The sequence below is a fragment of the Pogoniulus pusillus genome, chromosome 30, assembly GCF_015220805.1.
Source record: "Pogoniulus pusillus isolate bPogPus1 chromosome 30, bPogPus1.pri, whole genome shotgun sequence".
Lineage (NCBI taxonomy): Eukaryota > Metazoa > Chordata > Aves > Piciformes > Lybiidae > Pogoniulus > Pogoniulus pusillus.
This window is the reverse complement of record NC_087293.1, coordinates 12,066,733-12,082,312: the sequence shown is the minus strand read 5'-3', so window position 1 is coordinate 12,082,312 and position 15,580 is coordinate 12,066,733. Positions and strand designations below refer to the sequence as shown.

Below are 15,580 nucleotides of genomic sequence, written 5' to 3'. Positions count from 1 at the left end.
ACTGAACTTCCCAAGGTCCTTGGAGCCATGACCCCAATTCTGGGACGATGAGAGGGATTTGGGGGACGAAGTCAAGGAGCTAAAACGCAGTAACCAGAACCAAGTCTGGGGTTCCAGTGACCTCAGAGAGAGCAGCCTGCAGTGCCAGGAGCCTGCCTTATGGCAGGGAGGGTTGGCAGGCCCCCAGGCTGGCCTGCCAGAGCTCCCACCTGCACATGATGTTGCGGAGCTTCTCCAGGTTGGCAGGGGTGAAGTACCAGTAGTTGCGGTCGCAGCGCTGCACGTCCTTCTCAATGCGGTGCAGGTTCACCGTGTACATGTCCAGCAGCTCTGGCTGCACACAATAAAAGCCAAGCTCAGTTCTTTCCAGGTGAAAAACCCAGAGAGAGTTGTGAGTGCAGCAGAGCTTGGACACCCAAGTGTAGGATCAGCACTGGGTAGGGTATAGGTGGGAAGTGGAGAGCCCCTGGACACCCAACTGCAGATCAGCACTGGGTAGAACTTGGGTGGGAGGTGGAGAGCCCCTGGACACCCAACTGCAGATCAGCACTGGGTAGAACTTGGGTGGGAGGTGGAGAGCCCCTGGACACCCAACTGCAGATCAGCACTGGGTAAAGCTTGGGCGGAAGGTGGAGAGCCCCTGGACACCCAACTGCAGATCAGCACTGGGTAAAGCTTGGGCGGAAGGTGGACAGCCCCTGGACACCCAACTGCAGATCAGCACTGGGTAGAACTTGGGTGGAAGGTGGAGAGCCCCTGGACACCCAACTGCAGATCAGCACTGGGTAGAGCTTGGGTGGAAGGTGGAGAGCCCCTGGACACCCAACTGCAGATCAGCACAGGGCAGAGCTTGGGTGGAAGGTGGAGAGCCCCTGGACACCCAACTGCAGATCAGCACTGGGTAGAACTTGGGTGGAAGGTGGAGAGCCCCTGGACACCCAACTGCAGATCAGTACTGGGTAGAACTTGGGTGGAAGGTGGAGAGCCCCTGGACACCCAACTGCAGATCAGCACTGGGTAGTGCTTGGGTGGAAGGTGGAGAGCCCCTGGACACCCAACTGCAGATCAGCACAGGGCAAGTGCAGGTAAGCAGTGGGACCCTCCCTGACCAAGTCCGTACTTACAGAGTAGGTGACACCCGTCGAGGAGACAGCAGATGTGTCACTGTTGGCCAGATCAGTCACAGCCAGAGAATCCAGCTGTGGGTACAAACTCTCCATCTCTGGTTCCTCAGAGAGGTTATCTTCACTCTCCACCAAGCTTTGCTTTTCAGCCTCGCTGTCTGCCCAGCTCTCCACCACTGTCAGGGCCACGCTGTCACGATCGCGCAGCACCCCCGACGAGCTCTCATCCACAGGAACAAAATCCACGCTTCCACTGGTGGAAAATTCACCTTCCAGGCTGTCTTGGCCTTGCAGCTTCTCCTCTTGCTGGGCACCATCTTGCTCCTGTGGACCTGGTAGGTCAGAGCCACCAGCTTTACCCTGAGAGCTAGTGGAGGATTTGTTGGTTTCCATGGCGCTGTCCTCATTGCTGAAGCTACGCTCTGAGAATCCTGATGTGATGGAAAAGTTCTGGGAAGATGGGTGGCCTGAATCAGGAGAGCATGTGCCATTGGGAACTGTGCCATTGGAGATCTTGCTTTGTTTGCCATCTTCCAGTTGAGCATCTCCTTCGGTCTGTTCTACTTCATCAACAGATTCAAACACCTGCAATGCCCGAGCGGAGATCCACGTGAGGGAGAGGAAACATCCTGGACTCAACCAACTGTTGGGAACATGGGAATGCTGCAAAGCAGCTATTGGGGACATCATTCTCATGTTCCCAAGAGTTGGAAGGGAGGAAGATCTGCTCTGCATGTGAAGGGCTCATCAAAGCAACCAGTGGAAGAAAGCTCAGAGGACTTGAGCTTTCTTAGGGGCATCTTAACTCTGTTGCAAGAGAGCTTTAAGATCACTGAGTCCAACCATTAACCAGGTCACCACTAAACACTGGCCCTCAGCACCACATCTCCACGGCTCTGAAACACCTCCAGGGATAAGGACTCCACCACTGGCCCTGGGCAGCCTGGGCCAGACCCTGACAACCCTTGAGGGGAAGAAATTGTTCCTCATGTCCAATTTAAACCTCCTCTGGGGCAGCTTGGAGCCATTTCCTCTTGTTCTGTTGCTTGTTCCTTGGGAGAAGAGACCAACACCCACCAGAGCCAGAAGGTCTCTCCACAGCCTCTTTGTCTCCAGGTCAAACAACTCCTTTCCCTTAGCTGCTCCTCACCACACCTGTTCTCCAGACTCACTACTGCTGTGTCTGGCAGTGGCTCCACATCTTCCCTAGAGTGACAGACACCTTCAGCCCAAACATCTAGAGCCATGTCTGATGTGAACCAGACTCTTGGAGGACTTTCTGGACATGGTTCTCAGCCTTTAGGTTCCCCTGCCTGGATCTGGCAGGTCAGAGCTTGATGATTTGCACAACTCAGAGCCCACAGTCCCTGCTCCAAAGGACTGCACTTTACTCAGCATGCTAGACTTGGCAGAAGCTCACTCAAACAGGTTGGTTTAACACATGGTCACTAACACAGGGAGCAGCCAAGGGCCTTCAAGTGTGAAGGCCACATGGGGGCTGGGTCCTTCAAGCCTGGGCAGAGCAGGCAGGTGATCATTAAACACTGCCAAGCAACTTCTGACCTCAGTGTCTCCAGAAGCAGGTTTGAGAGTCCTTTACCTCCTCCAAACAACCACCACCTGCATTTGCCAGACACCATTGTGGGTATCAGCTAGTAACAACCTGTGTGCTGGCTGCTGCCTGGATGAGCAAGAGGGGACCAAGCTCTGCTGCTCACCTGCGTGCTGGAGCTGGAGTCGCTCTGCAGCCGGGCGTGATTCTGCCGGCCAGAGCTGCAGCTCTGAGAGGACTGCAAGAGAGAGGAGAAAAGGCCAGTGAGGAGGCAAAGAACAGAAGGAGGAGGCAAAGAACAGAAGGAGGAGGCAAAGAACAGAAGGAGGAGGCAAAGAACAGGAGAAGGCATGGTCTGCAGCATGGGGAGGCTCACACCATGCTGCCAGGGGTGGACACATCTGCACATAAGGAGCAAGCAGAAAATCCACCCATAAATTCCCTTATGTGCCCCATGGAAGATGTTGATGTCACAGAGATCAGAGAACTGCTTGGGTTGGAAGAGACCTCTAAGATCACTGAGTCCAACCCAGTACCATCATGGCCATGAGACTGTGTGCCAAAGTGCCATGGCCACACATTCCTTGAACGCACCCAGGGATGGGGACTCCAGCACCCCCCTGGGCAGCCTGTGCCAATCCCTGACTGCTCTTGCAGCAAAGAAACTTCTCCTCCTCTCCTGGCACAATTTCAGGCCATTTCCTCTTATTCTACCACCTGATATTAGGGAAAAGAGACCAATTCCACCTCACTGCAACCTCCTTTCAGGGAGCTGCAGAGAGAGCAATGTGGTCTCCCCTCAGCCTCCTTTTCTGCAGGCTGAACAACCCCAGGTCCCTCAGCTGGGCCATGCAGCTCTGTCACACAGAAGTGCCCTGCCCGAGCCTGCCACTGACATTTACAGCTGGAGAAGATGACAAAAACCCCAAAGTCCTTGGCCAGAGCAGCTGTTCAAACACTGTATGTTTGGGTCTGCAGAGAACTGCTTTCTTCTGACCTTCAGAGAGGTCACATTGCCTGCCTGGAGTGCAAATTTCTGCCAATCTGTCCTAATTTGGCAGCAGTGCAGCTCACCCCATCTTGGTTTACATAAAAGATGAAGTCAGAGGCTATAAAACAATCCCTCCATGCACACTGAAGCTTTCCCCCTGTTCTTAAAGGACAAATATTGACGTTTGAAGCCAGACTCAGTGGAGGCAGCCCCTCCAAAAGTCAACAGCACCCTTTTCTGGATCCCAGCTGAAGCACAGAAGGAAGCATTGGGCTTTGCAGCAAACAACTGATGCTCAGCCCGGTGGATTCCTTCTCAAGCTTCACTCCAGAGTGAGTTCTCCCTGCCCTGAGGCTTTCTTGTAGCACAGGAGCTGCTGTTGCTCAGGCTGCTGGACCTGCAGAGCACTGAGATCACAGAACCATGGAATCACAGAATGGTTTGGGTTGGAAGGGACCTTCAGGATCATCCTGCTCCAACCCCCTGCCATGGGCAGGGACACCTCACACTAGCCCAAGTTGCTCAAGGCCTCAGCCATCCTAGCCTTGAACACCCCTAGGTAGGAAGCATCCACAACTTTCCAGGGCAAAATGTTCCAGTGCCTCACCACCCTCACTGTAAAGAATTTCCTCCTAATCTCCAGTCTCAATTTCCTCTCTCCCAGCTCCAAGCCACTGCCCCTCGTTTCATCACTACAAGCCCTTGCAAAAAGTCCCTTCCCAGCTCTCCTGCAGCCCCCTCCGGGTAGTCCAGATGAAACGGCCAGCAGAAGCTGTCCCCACCCTGGCACTGTGGGCAATAGGTGGGCAGGGCTCTGCTGGAGACAGGAAGGGCGACAGCTTTCCTCCACTGGCCTGGGAGGGTTGCAGAACAGGAAATTTCAGGTTGAGATGGGAAAAAGGAGGAAGCTTTGTCCGCACGAACTCTGCCAGCTCCCCTCCCAGCACACGTTCACCGAGTCACAGACTGCTCTGGGTGGGAAGGGGCCTTTAAAGGTCATCTAGTCCAACCCTCCTGCAGCCCTTGCTCCCCCTCACCTCGTTGCTGATAGTGGAGTCCCTGTGCATCATCCTCTGAATGTGGGAGTCCAGGCTGGCCCCAGAGGAGCACTTGGCCAAGGCTGCTGCGTGTGACTCCTTCTCCCGCTGCCGGACGATGGCCTCACAGCCCAGCCACTCGGCCATGGTGTGCTCGTAGCAGGCACGGATCTGCTCATCAGCCTGAGGGGTTCACACACAGAGGGGCTTGGAATGGAGGCCCAGAAACCAGCTCCTGCTCCAGCCCCAAACAGCCCTGCAGGGACAAGCCAACTCCATGCCTGCATCAGCTGCGGCTGCATGGCACACAAAGTCACCCAGCTGCAGCACGCTGCCAGCCAGAGCCTGACCCACCAAATCTTGCCCAAGTGAGGGTGCAGAATTGAGCACTCAGCTCCTTCTGCCTTGCAGAGGGGTGAGGGCACTGAGCAGCATTTGCACATGGCAGCACTGAGCTTCAGCCTGTCACCTCCTGCTGATCTGAGCCTTTCAGAGAATCACAGAATCGTTTAGGTTGGGAGAGACCTTGAAGATGATCAAATCCAACCACTGACCCAGCACTGCCATGGCTCTCAGCACCACATCTGCACAGCTTTGGAACCCTTCCAGAGATGGGGACTCCACCACTGTCCTGGGCAGCCTGGGCCAGGTCTTGGTAATCCTCAGTTGGAAGAAATTGTTCCTCACGTCCAACCCAAACCCCTTCTGGTGCAACCTGAGGCCATATTCTTGTCCTATCACTTGTTCCTTGGGAGAAGAGACCAACCCCACCTCCCTGCAACCTCCTTTCAGGGAGTTGTAGAGAGCAATGTGGTCTCCTCTCAGCCTCCTCTTCTCCAGGCTGAACACCCCCAGCTCCCTCATCTGCTCCTCCCCAGCCCTGTTTCTGTAGACCCTCCACCAGATTTGTTGCCCTTCCCTGGCCCTGCTCTAGCTCCTCAATGTACTTCTTCACCCAAAACTGAACCCAGCACTCAAGGTGTGCCCTCACCAGCTCCTAGTACAGCGGAACAATCCCTGCCCTGCTCCTGCTGGCCACACAATTGCTGATCCAAGCCAGGATGCTGGTGGCCTTCTTTCTCTCACCTCTCATCTACAGCTGCAGCACAAAGGAGTCCCAAGACCCAGAGGGTTCACAGGGTGGACTCTGGCACAAAGACCCTTCAAGCTGCGAAGCACCCAGGACACACCAGTGCAACCCAGCAGCTGCTGAGCTGGCAGCACACTCACACCAACCTCTTTCCTTTCTGCCTCTGTCATGCCAAAGTGGTAGTGGCCCAGCAGGAAGGGCCAGACAGCCTTCCTGATCTCGTGCTGGATCCCACCGTAGTAGATCAGCCGCAGCAGCTCCTGGTCCTCATAACTCTGTGGGAAGAGCTCTGAGTGAGAGCAGAGACACAGCCAGGACCACAACCCAGCAGCAACCCCCAGCTTGGCCATGTCACTCTTCAGTCCCCAGACACTGACCACCCACAGAGTCACTGCCCATCCACTGCTGATGCTCCCTCAGATCCCTGCTTGGGCTTCAGCACAGCCAGAGACCCCTGTGGATGGACACGGTGGGGAGCACTGGCTCAGCACAGCCAGAAAATGACCCAACAAAGCCACTCGAGGCCACTGCTGTGTCCCTGAGTGCCAGCAGCACGGCAGGGCTGCAGCACTGATCACAGCTCTCCAGGCATCCTCTGTAAGAATGTACAGAGACCTCCCTCAGGACCACAGTACTCAAGGTGGCAGACACTGTCCCTGCACTGAGAGAGACATCTGCAACTACAGCAGGTTGCTTAGAGCCCAAACAACCTGACCTGCAATGCTTCCAGGCATGGGGCATCAACCTGGGCAACCTGGGCCAGGCTCTCAGCACCCTCAGTGTCAAACACTTCTCCCTTCTCTCCCCTCTGAATCTCCCTCTTTTAGTTCATACCATCACCTCTTGCCTTGTCACCACAGGCCCTGCTCAGAAGTCTGTCCCCAGCTTTCTGATTGGTCCCTTTAAGCACTGAAAGGCCACCTGAAGCCTCCTCTTCTCCAGGCTGAACAACCCCAACTGTCTCAGCCTGGCCTCACTGCAGAGGGCTTTCAGCCCTGCCAGCATTGCTGTGGCCTCCTCTGGCCCCATTCCAACAGGTCCATGTCTCTGTTTTGCTGAGGACTCCAGAGCTGACCCCAGCACTTCATGTGGAGGATTAGCAGCCTCAGGCTCTGTGCCCCAGGCAGGCTCTCTGACTTCTGTCCCTGGGGAATTTCTCCACGTGCTTTACCATGCTGCAAGCACCGAAGTGACACTGCCCCAGAGATGCCAAAGCCAGCACAACTGGCACATCCCAAGAGCCCTGGCCCTACCGTGGTGTCCTGCAGGTATCTCTGCCATATGTCCACAGTCAGTCCTGAGCTGGCACTGCAGGGCACATCAGGAGACACGATGCTGTGGTTGACCAGCGCCGACAGGTGAGTTCTCACCGTGGAGAGGTGCCGGCAATAGGCCAGCCCTGCAGCAGGCAGGAGACAGCACTCAGCCAGGGAACTCAGGGAGGGTGAAGAGCAGGAGAAAGCTCTGATGAACCTGGTCCCTGAAGGAGACCCTCTGAAGCTACTGCCAGCCTAAGACAGCAAAAGCATGGAGTCTACTGGGACACACTCACAGGTTCACAGGATGTCAGAGGTTGGAAGGGACCCAAAGAGATCATCCAGTCCAACCCCCCTGCCACAGCAGGACCAGACAATCCAGCTCAGGTCACATAGGAACACATCCAGACAGGCTTTGAAAGGCTCCAGAGGAGGAGACTCCACAACCTCTCTGGGCAGCCTGTGCCAGTGCTCTGGGACCCCTTACAGGAAAGAAGTTCCCTCTTGTGCTGAGCTGGAACCTCCTGTGCTGCAGCTTCCACCCATTGCTGCTTGTCCTATCCCAGGGAGCAGTGAGCAGAGCCTGTCCCCTCCTCCTGCCTCCCAGCCCTCAGAGATTTATAAACATTTATTAGATATCCTCTCAGTCTTCTGAGACTTCTCAGAAGACCTTCTCAGCCCCAGGTCCCTCAGCCTCTCCTCATCAGGCAGTGCTCCAATCCCCTCATCATCCTCATAGTCCTCCCCTGGACTCCCTCCAGCAAATCCCTGTCCCCCTTAAACTGGGGAGCCCCAAACTGAGGCAGTACTGAAGATGAGGTCTCACCAGGGCAGAGTAGAGAGGGAGGAGAACCTCCCTTGCTCTGCGCCCCTGGGTCCCATTGGCACTCTTGGCCACAAGGGCACACTGCTGAACATCTCAGCAGCTTGCACCAGTGCTGCTGCTCGCTGGCCTGAACTCTGAGGGTCACAATGCAGATGTTTGCTGAGGTCCTGAGAATGGTCCTGCATGTATCAGACAGGTCCCACTGCCCTTGGCCACTGCCCTGCTGCCTCAGCACCACTCCTAGCCCACAGTCCAGCATTTCATCCCTTGCCCATCACACATCTGAAGGTATCATGGCTGGGACCAGTACTCACAGCCATAGAAGGCCCGGGAGAGGATCTGGTACTTCATGTTGTCACACAACAGCTTCAGAGGAGCTCTGCCAAGAAACACATGGGATGTGAGGAGAAGTGTTCCATGCATGTCCTCAGCCTCTGCTTTGCTCTAATTGTTCCAGCTGTGCCTTCAGAAGTGCACCATGAGACCTCTGCTCATCTTGGGAGCAGCAATTCCTGCTGGTAGGACACGGCTGCAGAGCAGCTGAGAGGTTCCAGATGAAGAGACAAGCCTCACTTCAGCCTGGACAGGAGGTTGTAGTGGCATGGGTGTTGGTCTCTTCTCTCAAGTAATCAACAAGAGGACAAGAGGAAAGAGCCTCAAGTTGTACCAGGGAAGGTTTAGGTCAGACACAAGGAAAAATTTCATTGCTGAAAGAGTGGCCAGAGATGGGAAGAGGCTGCCCAGGGAGATGGTGGAGTCCCCATGCCTGGGAGTGTTCAAAAAGCCTGTAGGTATGGCACTTTGGGACACAGTTCAGTGGTCATGATAGTGTTGGGCTGATGGTTGGACTCGATTTTAGAGAGCTTTTCCAACCTTAATCAATCTATGACATGTCCTCCTGGGCCCTGCAAACGGGTTTTGGACAACCAAGCTGAGGCTGGAGACAGCATTTGCACCATAGCTGCTCTAGTTCAGCCACCCAGCTGGGCTTTCCCCTCTAAGCACACTTTGCCTGCCCAAGAAAGCAGCAAAGCCATCATACCTCTCGTGGCTGCAGCCATTGGATGGTCCTCCATCAGAGGAGCCACTCTGAGAGCAGGAGGAGCAGGAGGACTTGCGGGTGCTGGGTTGCCACATGGCAGGGAGGCCAGCACCCGGCGTGTCCATCAGGTCCTGGGGCACTGTAAGAGGGCAGAGAGAGGACAATCAGCTGCTAGCACTGCCCCAGAATCAGGTGAGCCACAGGAGAGGTCTGATTGGATGCAGCATCCCAAATTCTTCCCCAGGAGACTTGAGCAAGTGGAGAGGACCCACACCAGGTAATCACAGCACCAGCACTGGTCAGGTCAGGAGAAAAGAAAGGAAACAAAGAGCAGGGATGAGAGAGAGAGAGAGAGAAAACCATCTGCTGATTAACTACAGTGCCTTCAGCAAGCTGATCTGGGACAGCTGAAACCAAACCTCCAACCCAGAGAGATTGGAGAGAAGTCACAGAGATGAGAGAAACCAGGATGGGAACCAAGCCCTGCTGCAGGAAGAGTGGATGACTGGAAGGAAAAAGCCCCCATGACTCCAACATCAGAATCCCATCCAAGATTCAGGGAAAGACAGCAGCATCCAAATCACAAGGCAGGAGATAATGTCTTCGATGGAGGGACAGCAGAAGCAAGTAGCTCTTCATGTTGTCACTTGTTAAATCCCTGTTTGAACTCCAAAGTGCTTGGATCCTGCATGGATGGGGCCATGCAGTAGGGATGCTGGCTTCGCCTGGCACTGCCTCTGCCCTGGGGTGATGAGGGCGAACTTCTGGGACACAGAAAAAGATGTAGTGAGGAATAATCCTATTTCCTCCTCCCTAGAGACTGAATCATGGTAGAAATTCCAGATAGGAGAGGGTCTCCTCACCCATCTTGATCTGTCTGTGATGCTGAATACCTGACAGCAAGAAGAATGGTGAAGCCTTACTGCCCTCACACCGAGCAGGTGCGGATGGGTCAGTGACGGTCAGCAGCGACAGGGGACACCTCTGCAGGAACGGGCAAGTGACAACATGGGCAAAGCAGTAGAACTAGACACATTACACTGATGCTGAGTGGCCCTCAGAGCAGCAAGGAGAGGTCGAGATGTGATGGGAAGACTCAGAAACCATTTAGGGATCACCAGGGTCTTGCTTGCAGCTGCAGTCCTCTCCATCTTCCCCCTCGTAGCAGCGACGCAGATCACAGAGGCAAGGAATGGGTGAAAATTACCATTAATGGTAACTAAGAGACACAGAGAGAGGGACAAGGGCACAAATGAAAAGGGGAGAAAGGAAGAATTCGCAGAGAAGAAAGAGCTGATGCAGTTCCAGCCCCCTCTGGGAAGGTCGGCAGGAACTGCAGAGGCTTTGCTGACGCCAGCTGAGGAGATTGCAGCAATTCATTTCAGGGAAAATGTGGCCCCCAGCATGGAATTTTAAGGGGGAGATGATCAAAAGGAAAGTAGAGAGAGGAACATCTCCATCTGCTATTTTAGCCTCAATCAGATTTTTATCTGACTCACTGAATTGCGTTACTCAGCTAAAGGCAGGGAGACGGAGGTGTAGTCTGAACTGGAATGATGGAGGAGTCACAGGAGATCTGATTGCACCCTTCCAGCCTCAAAGATATAGCACCAAGGGTTTGATCAAAGGTCATTTTTCCAAAGGACCCCACAACTTCTCTATTCCACTTTTGGTTTCCCCCTGTGGTGTTCCCAGAGGTCAATAAAATGTTCTTAGTAGCCCACAGAGGAGTGAGGACAAAGGTCGGGTCCCTTCAGCCAAGCACAGAGTTCAGATCATTCAGCACTGAGAGATTTCTGGTTTGGTGGATCCAGCAGCAGCCTCTGCCTAGCTGCACCACCACCCTGTGAGCCAGGGAGTGAAGATATGTGGGTCCAGCCTGGCAGCACCCAAAGAAGGCTGCTGCAACCTCTCCACTGGCCTGCAGAAGCAACAGAGCTGGATTTAATGCAGCACTCGCCAAGCTGGCCTGGTGACAAGAGAAGAATCGGCCCTGGAGGCTTGTGACACTGAAAACTGACCCCAATAGAGCATGACCAGAGTGACCCCCACTGCTGAAACCACGTGCAAGGTGTTTTTCCCCAACCATGAAGGCAGTAGTGAGCTGTTGAGCAGCTGCAGAAGGCTTTGGTAACAAGTGAAAGGTTCAACCAAAAAGCTAACTCCCCCCAGCCCCTATGTGGTGCTGCCCAAAGCTGTAACACGCAGAGTCCACTGCCCTGGGACCATTCCCCAGTTCAGGGGTGTGCCCCCAGCTCATGCATCCCATAATAACCCCCCAAGAGACTCTCTGCCAGCCCACTCACCAAATTCAGACTGTGTCCCTGGGTAGATGATCCTGAACACATAATCTGTGGCTTCGTCGTCTTCCTTGTCGGACGCAGACTCGGAGGAGCCCTGGGGACTTCGCTTCCTCAGCTTGGGGAACACCTTTCCCTGGGTGAACAAAACCTGCTCTTCACAAGCCACCCCATGGAGGTGGGCACTGCCTCACCTGCCAAACTTCCCAACGAGAGCATGGGCTTCACCAGAGCAGTGGATGGCTGAACCTCCCCTGGGCTGCAGCTGCCTTTGGATTAAGCTTTCGACTCCACCGTGAATGGGTTTCAGAGATTCATGGATGGATGGGATGGGTTGGAAGGGACCTTAAGGATCATCTTGTTCCACCCATTCTGCCGTGGGCAGGGACACCTCCCACTAGCCCAGGTTGCTCAAGGCCCCAGCCAATCTGGCTTTGACTATATCCAGGGAGGGGGCATCCACACCCTCTCTGGGCAAACTGTGCCAGTGTCTCACCACCCTCACTGCAAAGGATTTCTTAGAATCATAGAATCAGCCAGGTTGGAAGAGACCTCCAGGCTCAGCCAGTCCAACCTAGCACCCAGCCCTGGCCAATCAGCCAGACCATGGCACTAAGTGCCTCATGCAGGCTTTTCCTGAACACCTCCAGGAACAGAGACTCCACCACCTCCCTGGGCAGCCCATTCCAATGCCAATCACTCTCTCTGACAACAACTTCCCCCTAACATCCAGCCTAGACCTCCCCTGGCACAACTTGAGGCTGTGTCCCCTTCTTCTGTTGCTGGGTGCCTGGCAGCAGAGCCCAACCCCACCTGGCTACAACCTCCCTTCAGGTAGTTGTAGACAGCAATGAGGTCACACCTGATCCCCACTCTCAATCTTCCAGCTCAAAGCCATTGCCCTTCACTCTACCACTTGCAAAAGGTCCCTGCCCAGCTTTCCTGTAGCCCTCTGTCTGCTACTGGAAGGCCTCCATAATGTCAGGCAGAAGGTGCTGCACATCAGCTCTGCTCTGAGACACTCCACAAGGGAACACCAGCAGGAGCCTGCAGTGCCCTGGGCTCAGAAGCAGCTGAGTTTTGGGTTGCCTACCTTTCCTCGTTGTGACCAGAGGGGTGGATCCAGCTGCCCATGGGGTAAGAGGCCATTCTCCAGGCAGGACAGGAACTGCAGCAAGTGTCCTCCTCTGGGGAACCGCAGTGGGGGCCTCTGAATGCCATCCTGGCTCACCAAGACAACCGTCCCACCGCTGTCTACTGCTGGCAACAGCGAGAGCAGAGAGAAGTCATGACTGGGGGAATCATACCAGTGAAAAAGGCAGAGGGCAAGAAGGCTCAGGGAACAGAAAGGAATGGAAAAGTAAGAATTTCTTCTTCATATGGATTCTTCTGGAGCCCTGGAGAAGGTTTGCCTAGGAGATCACACCCTGACCAGAGAGCATTGCTCTGCAGGGAGCACTCCCCAGCCCAGCACGACAGCCAGGAGCTGGTTTGAAGGTTTTCCTAGAAGCACTTCCACAGCACTGACCCAACCACCCTGAGCTCTGGATATCCTGGGGCTCCATCTCCATAGGGGCACTCCTCCAAAGATCTACTGAAGCAAGTGCCACAGAATCACAAAACCAATCAGGCTGGAAAAGACCTTCAAGATCAGAGTCCAAACGACCACCCAACACCTTCTAATTAACTGAGCCATGGCACTAAGTGCCTCACCCAGCCTCTTTTTGAACACCTCCAGGGATGGTGACTCCACCAGCTCCCCAGGCAGCCCATTCCAGTGGGCAATCACTCTTGCTGTGAAGAACATGAGGGGACATGAGCCTCCAGCAGCCCCTCACTGTGGCCTCACCTTGCTGGTGGCAGTGCAAGTAGACAATCTCCTCCAGGCGAATAGTCATGGCGTAGTCCCAGTAAACACTGGAGCAGAGAAAGAGAGCAAGCTGTGAGCTTTGGGGATGCAGAAGGCTCTGTTTCTGCTCACACCAGCCCCAGAGCCTGCCTCCAGGGGAAGCTACAGAAAGGATGAGGTCCCAGCAGCAGTGTGACTGCCACAAAGCCAGCCTGAAGAAGTGACAACGTCCCTCCAGAACCATAACTGTCCCTGCCCCTACAGCTCAGTCAGGACAAGTCCATTCCCACCTACCCTGGACTGTTTCTCATTGTTCCCAGCCACAAACAAGGTGCCCATGGATCCTGCTAACTACAGGGTGGGAGGATGTGGAGCCCTACAGTGGTAAAGACCTTCTCTGGGCACCCCAGCAAGGATTCTTACGCTGGTTTGAGGGAAACTCTCAAAGTACCACCCTGATGTGGTGCTGTGAGAAGCCCACAAACCTGGCAGGAGCAGCCCTGGAGCCCCAAGGGAAGAGGCAGGCTGAGCCTGGGCTGCTGCTCTGCTGAGCTCCTGTCCCCAGGGAAGGGGGAAAATAAAACTTCACAATCTGTGGGTTTTATTTAGAGCTGAAAATAGGTTTGGTTACAGTTGCTGCTGTTTGAGAACTGAGGGGATTGAGCAAATCTTGAGAACGCTGGAGAGCTGCTGGTCACCAGGCAGGGCAGAGGGAGGAAGTTACAGATGACTCCAGGACAGGGTTTGCTTTGTTCCTCAGGCAAAATGGGACCTGGCATGACTCTGTAGCTCCAGGGCAGAGGGACAGAGACAGCAGGAGGGAGCTGGAGATGTCTCCAGAAGACACATGGCCTCGGGCAGGGTTTGATTTGTGAGGAGAGCCCTGCATGAGCACTGCTCTGTGAGGGTGGCAGCGTTCACCAGCACCCCAGCACCCTGCCAGCTTTGGAGCAGCACTATCTGCCAAGCCACTGAAACACTGCTGCAAGCAAAGGTGGTTTCAAACGGCTTCAGCAAGTCAGTTAAGGACAGGAAGGGTGCAGAAGAGTCACTCCCTCTAGATCCACACTTACTTTGTCAGTTGGCTTCTCTCTTCCTTGGTCACATCTTGACACTGGGAAATTTTAGAGCTTAGGCTGGTGCCCAAGTCAAGAACTCAGAAAAATAGTGTAGAGATGAAGACAGTGGTTTAGGGGGGAGGTACCAGGCAGAACAGGATGGCCCAGGGGCCAAGAAGACAGGGGAGATGAAAAGAACACAGGTAAACAACCCCTCCAAAAAACTCTAACTGAGAGCAAACAAAACTGAGAATGAGTTTTGCTGAAGAAGATCTTTACCCTAGGACAAGGAATCAGTGTCCTACACCCTCCAGCCTTCCTGCAGTGTTTGCTGATGGGAAGGGTTTGTGTTTGTTTTGTTCCTCAGGTGGAACAGGACCTGGCATGATTCTGTAGCTAAAAGCACGACAGCTACCAAGGGAAATGCCAGCAGCAGCCCACGAGGTGAGCCCAGGGCATGGCAACACACACTGCTGAGCAAACTAAGCAGACTTCAGCCCCCCTGGAGGAATGAGCTTTGTGGACTCCAACAAATCCAAGGGATTTTGAGGACCTGCACACAGGATCAGCTGCAGGCTGCACCAGAACAGAGCTAGAGAACAGCTTGGGCTCTGTCATCAAGGTGGAATGATCTGGGAAGTGAAGTTCCTTCTCTCTGCAGGAGCTCTGTCCTTGTTTATGAGCTCCCCAGATTAAACTAAGCACCATAAACCTGAAAGCATTGGGCAGTGTGCAGAGAAGATCCAGAACAAGCACCTCACAGCTCACTGAGAGCCTTACTCAGCACAGCATCTCCCACTGTCTCCCACCACAAGCCTCCTCCCCTGTCCCTTCCCTTGACTCAAGGACAACTTTTGTCCTTTTTTTTTGCTTGGTGACTTGGACATCAGACCCAAACTCTGAAGCTGGGGAAGGTTTGCCACCCCTCTGCCCTGTGCACTTGGAGCCAGCTACCTCTTCTCGTAGTCCAGATCACCCACGGAGCCGTTCATCAGCTGGTTGGGAGTCCACTTCAGGGCCATGATGTCAGCAGTCTGGTGAAGGGACAGATATCCTGGGATAGCCTCCATGTCATCTCGCTTGAGAAGAGAAACACAGGGAAAAAGTGAGCTGCTGACAGGCTGGAAGATGCCAGAAGCATAAAGCTTCACCACTGAGGCTGAGCCGTGCCCTAGAGAACAGCCCTGGACCATACACAGCCCTGTCTGCTGTCCCTGAGCCCACAGTGACCCTGCAAAACCTCCCAGCAGAGGCATCAGGACACTTCATCAGCCTGAGAAAGGGCTGGGAGCTGCTCTTCAACTGAGACACACTTAAACCAAGTAGAATCACAGTCAGGGCTGGAAGGGACCACAAGGAGCAGCCAGTTCCAACCCTCTTGCCATGGGCAGGGACACCCTACCCTAGGGCAGGCTGCACACAGCCTCATCCAGCCTGGCCTTAAACACCTCCAGG

At 54.4% G+C, this 15,580-nt stretch overlaps 1 protein-coding gene across 6 annotated transcripts in view; it reads right to left on the bottom strand.

The window, feature by feature from the left end:
* SGSM1 (small G protein signaling modulator 1) overlaps positions 1 to 15,580 on the bottom strand; it is a 48,928-nt gene that overhangs the window by 5,223 nt on the left and 28,125 nt on the right. Inside the window, exons 9-21 of one of the 6 annotated variants that reach the window (XM_064169056.1) lie at positions 15,080 to 15,204; positions 14,141 to 14,203; positions 13,068 to 13,135; positions 12,312 to 12,478; positions 11,225 to 11,354; positions 8,919 to 9,057; positions 8,191 to 8,255; positions 7,048 to 7,193; positions 5,941 to 6,069; positions 4,705 to 4,887; positions 2,843 to 2,914; positions 1,125 to 1,709; positions 210 to 334 (exon numbers count right to left, since the gene is read on the bottom strand). In XM_064169056.1, coding sequence (XP_064025126.1) covers positions 210 to 334; positions 1,125 to 1,709; positions 2,843 to 2,914; positions 4,705 to 4,887; positions 5,941 to 6,069; positions 7,048 to 7,193; positions 8,191 to 8,255; positions 8,919 to 9,057; positions 11,225 to 11,354; positions 12,312 to 12,478; positions 13,068 to 13,135; positions 14,141 to 14,203; positions 15,080 to 15,204 — 1,997 coding nt within the window. The remainder of the gene's footprint in view (positions 1 to 209; positions 335 to 1,124; positions 1,710 to 2,842; positions 2,915 to 4,704; positions 4,888 to 5,940; positions 6,070 to 7,047; positions 7,194 to 8,190; positions 8,256 to 8,918; positions 9,058 to 11,224; positions 11,355 to 12,311; positions 12,479 to 13,067; positions 13,136 to 14,140; positions 14,204 to 15,079; positions 15,205 to 15,580) is intronic. The other 5 variants (XM_064169057.1, XM_064169060.1, XM_064169058.1 and 2 more) reach the window with 5 other exon arrangements.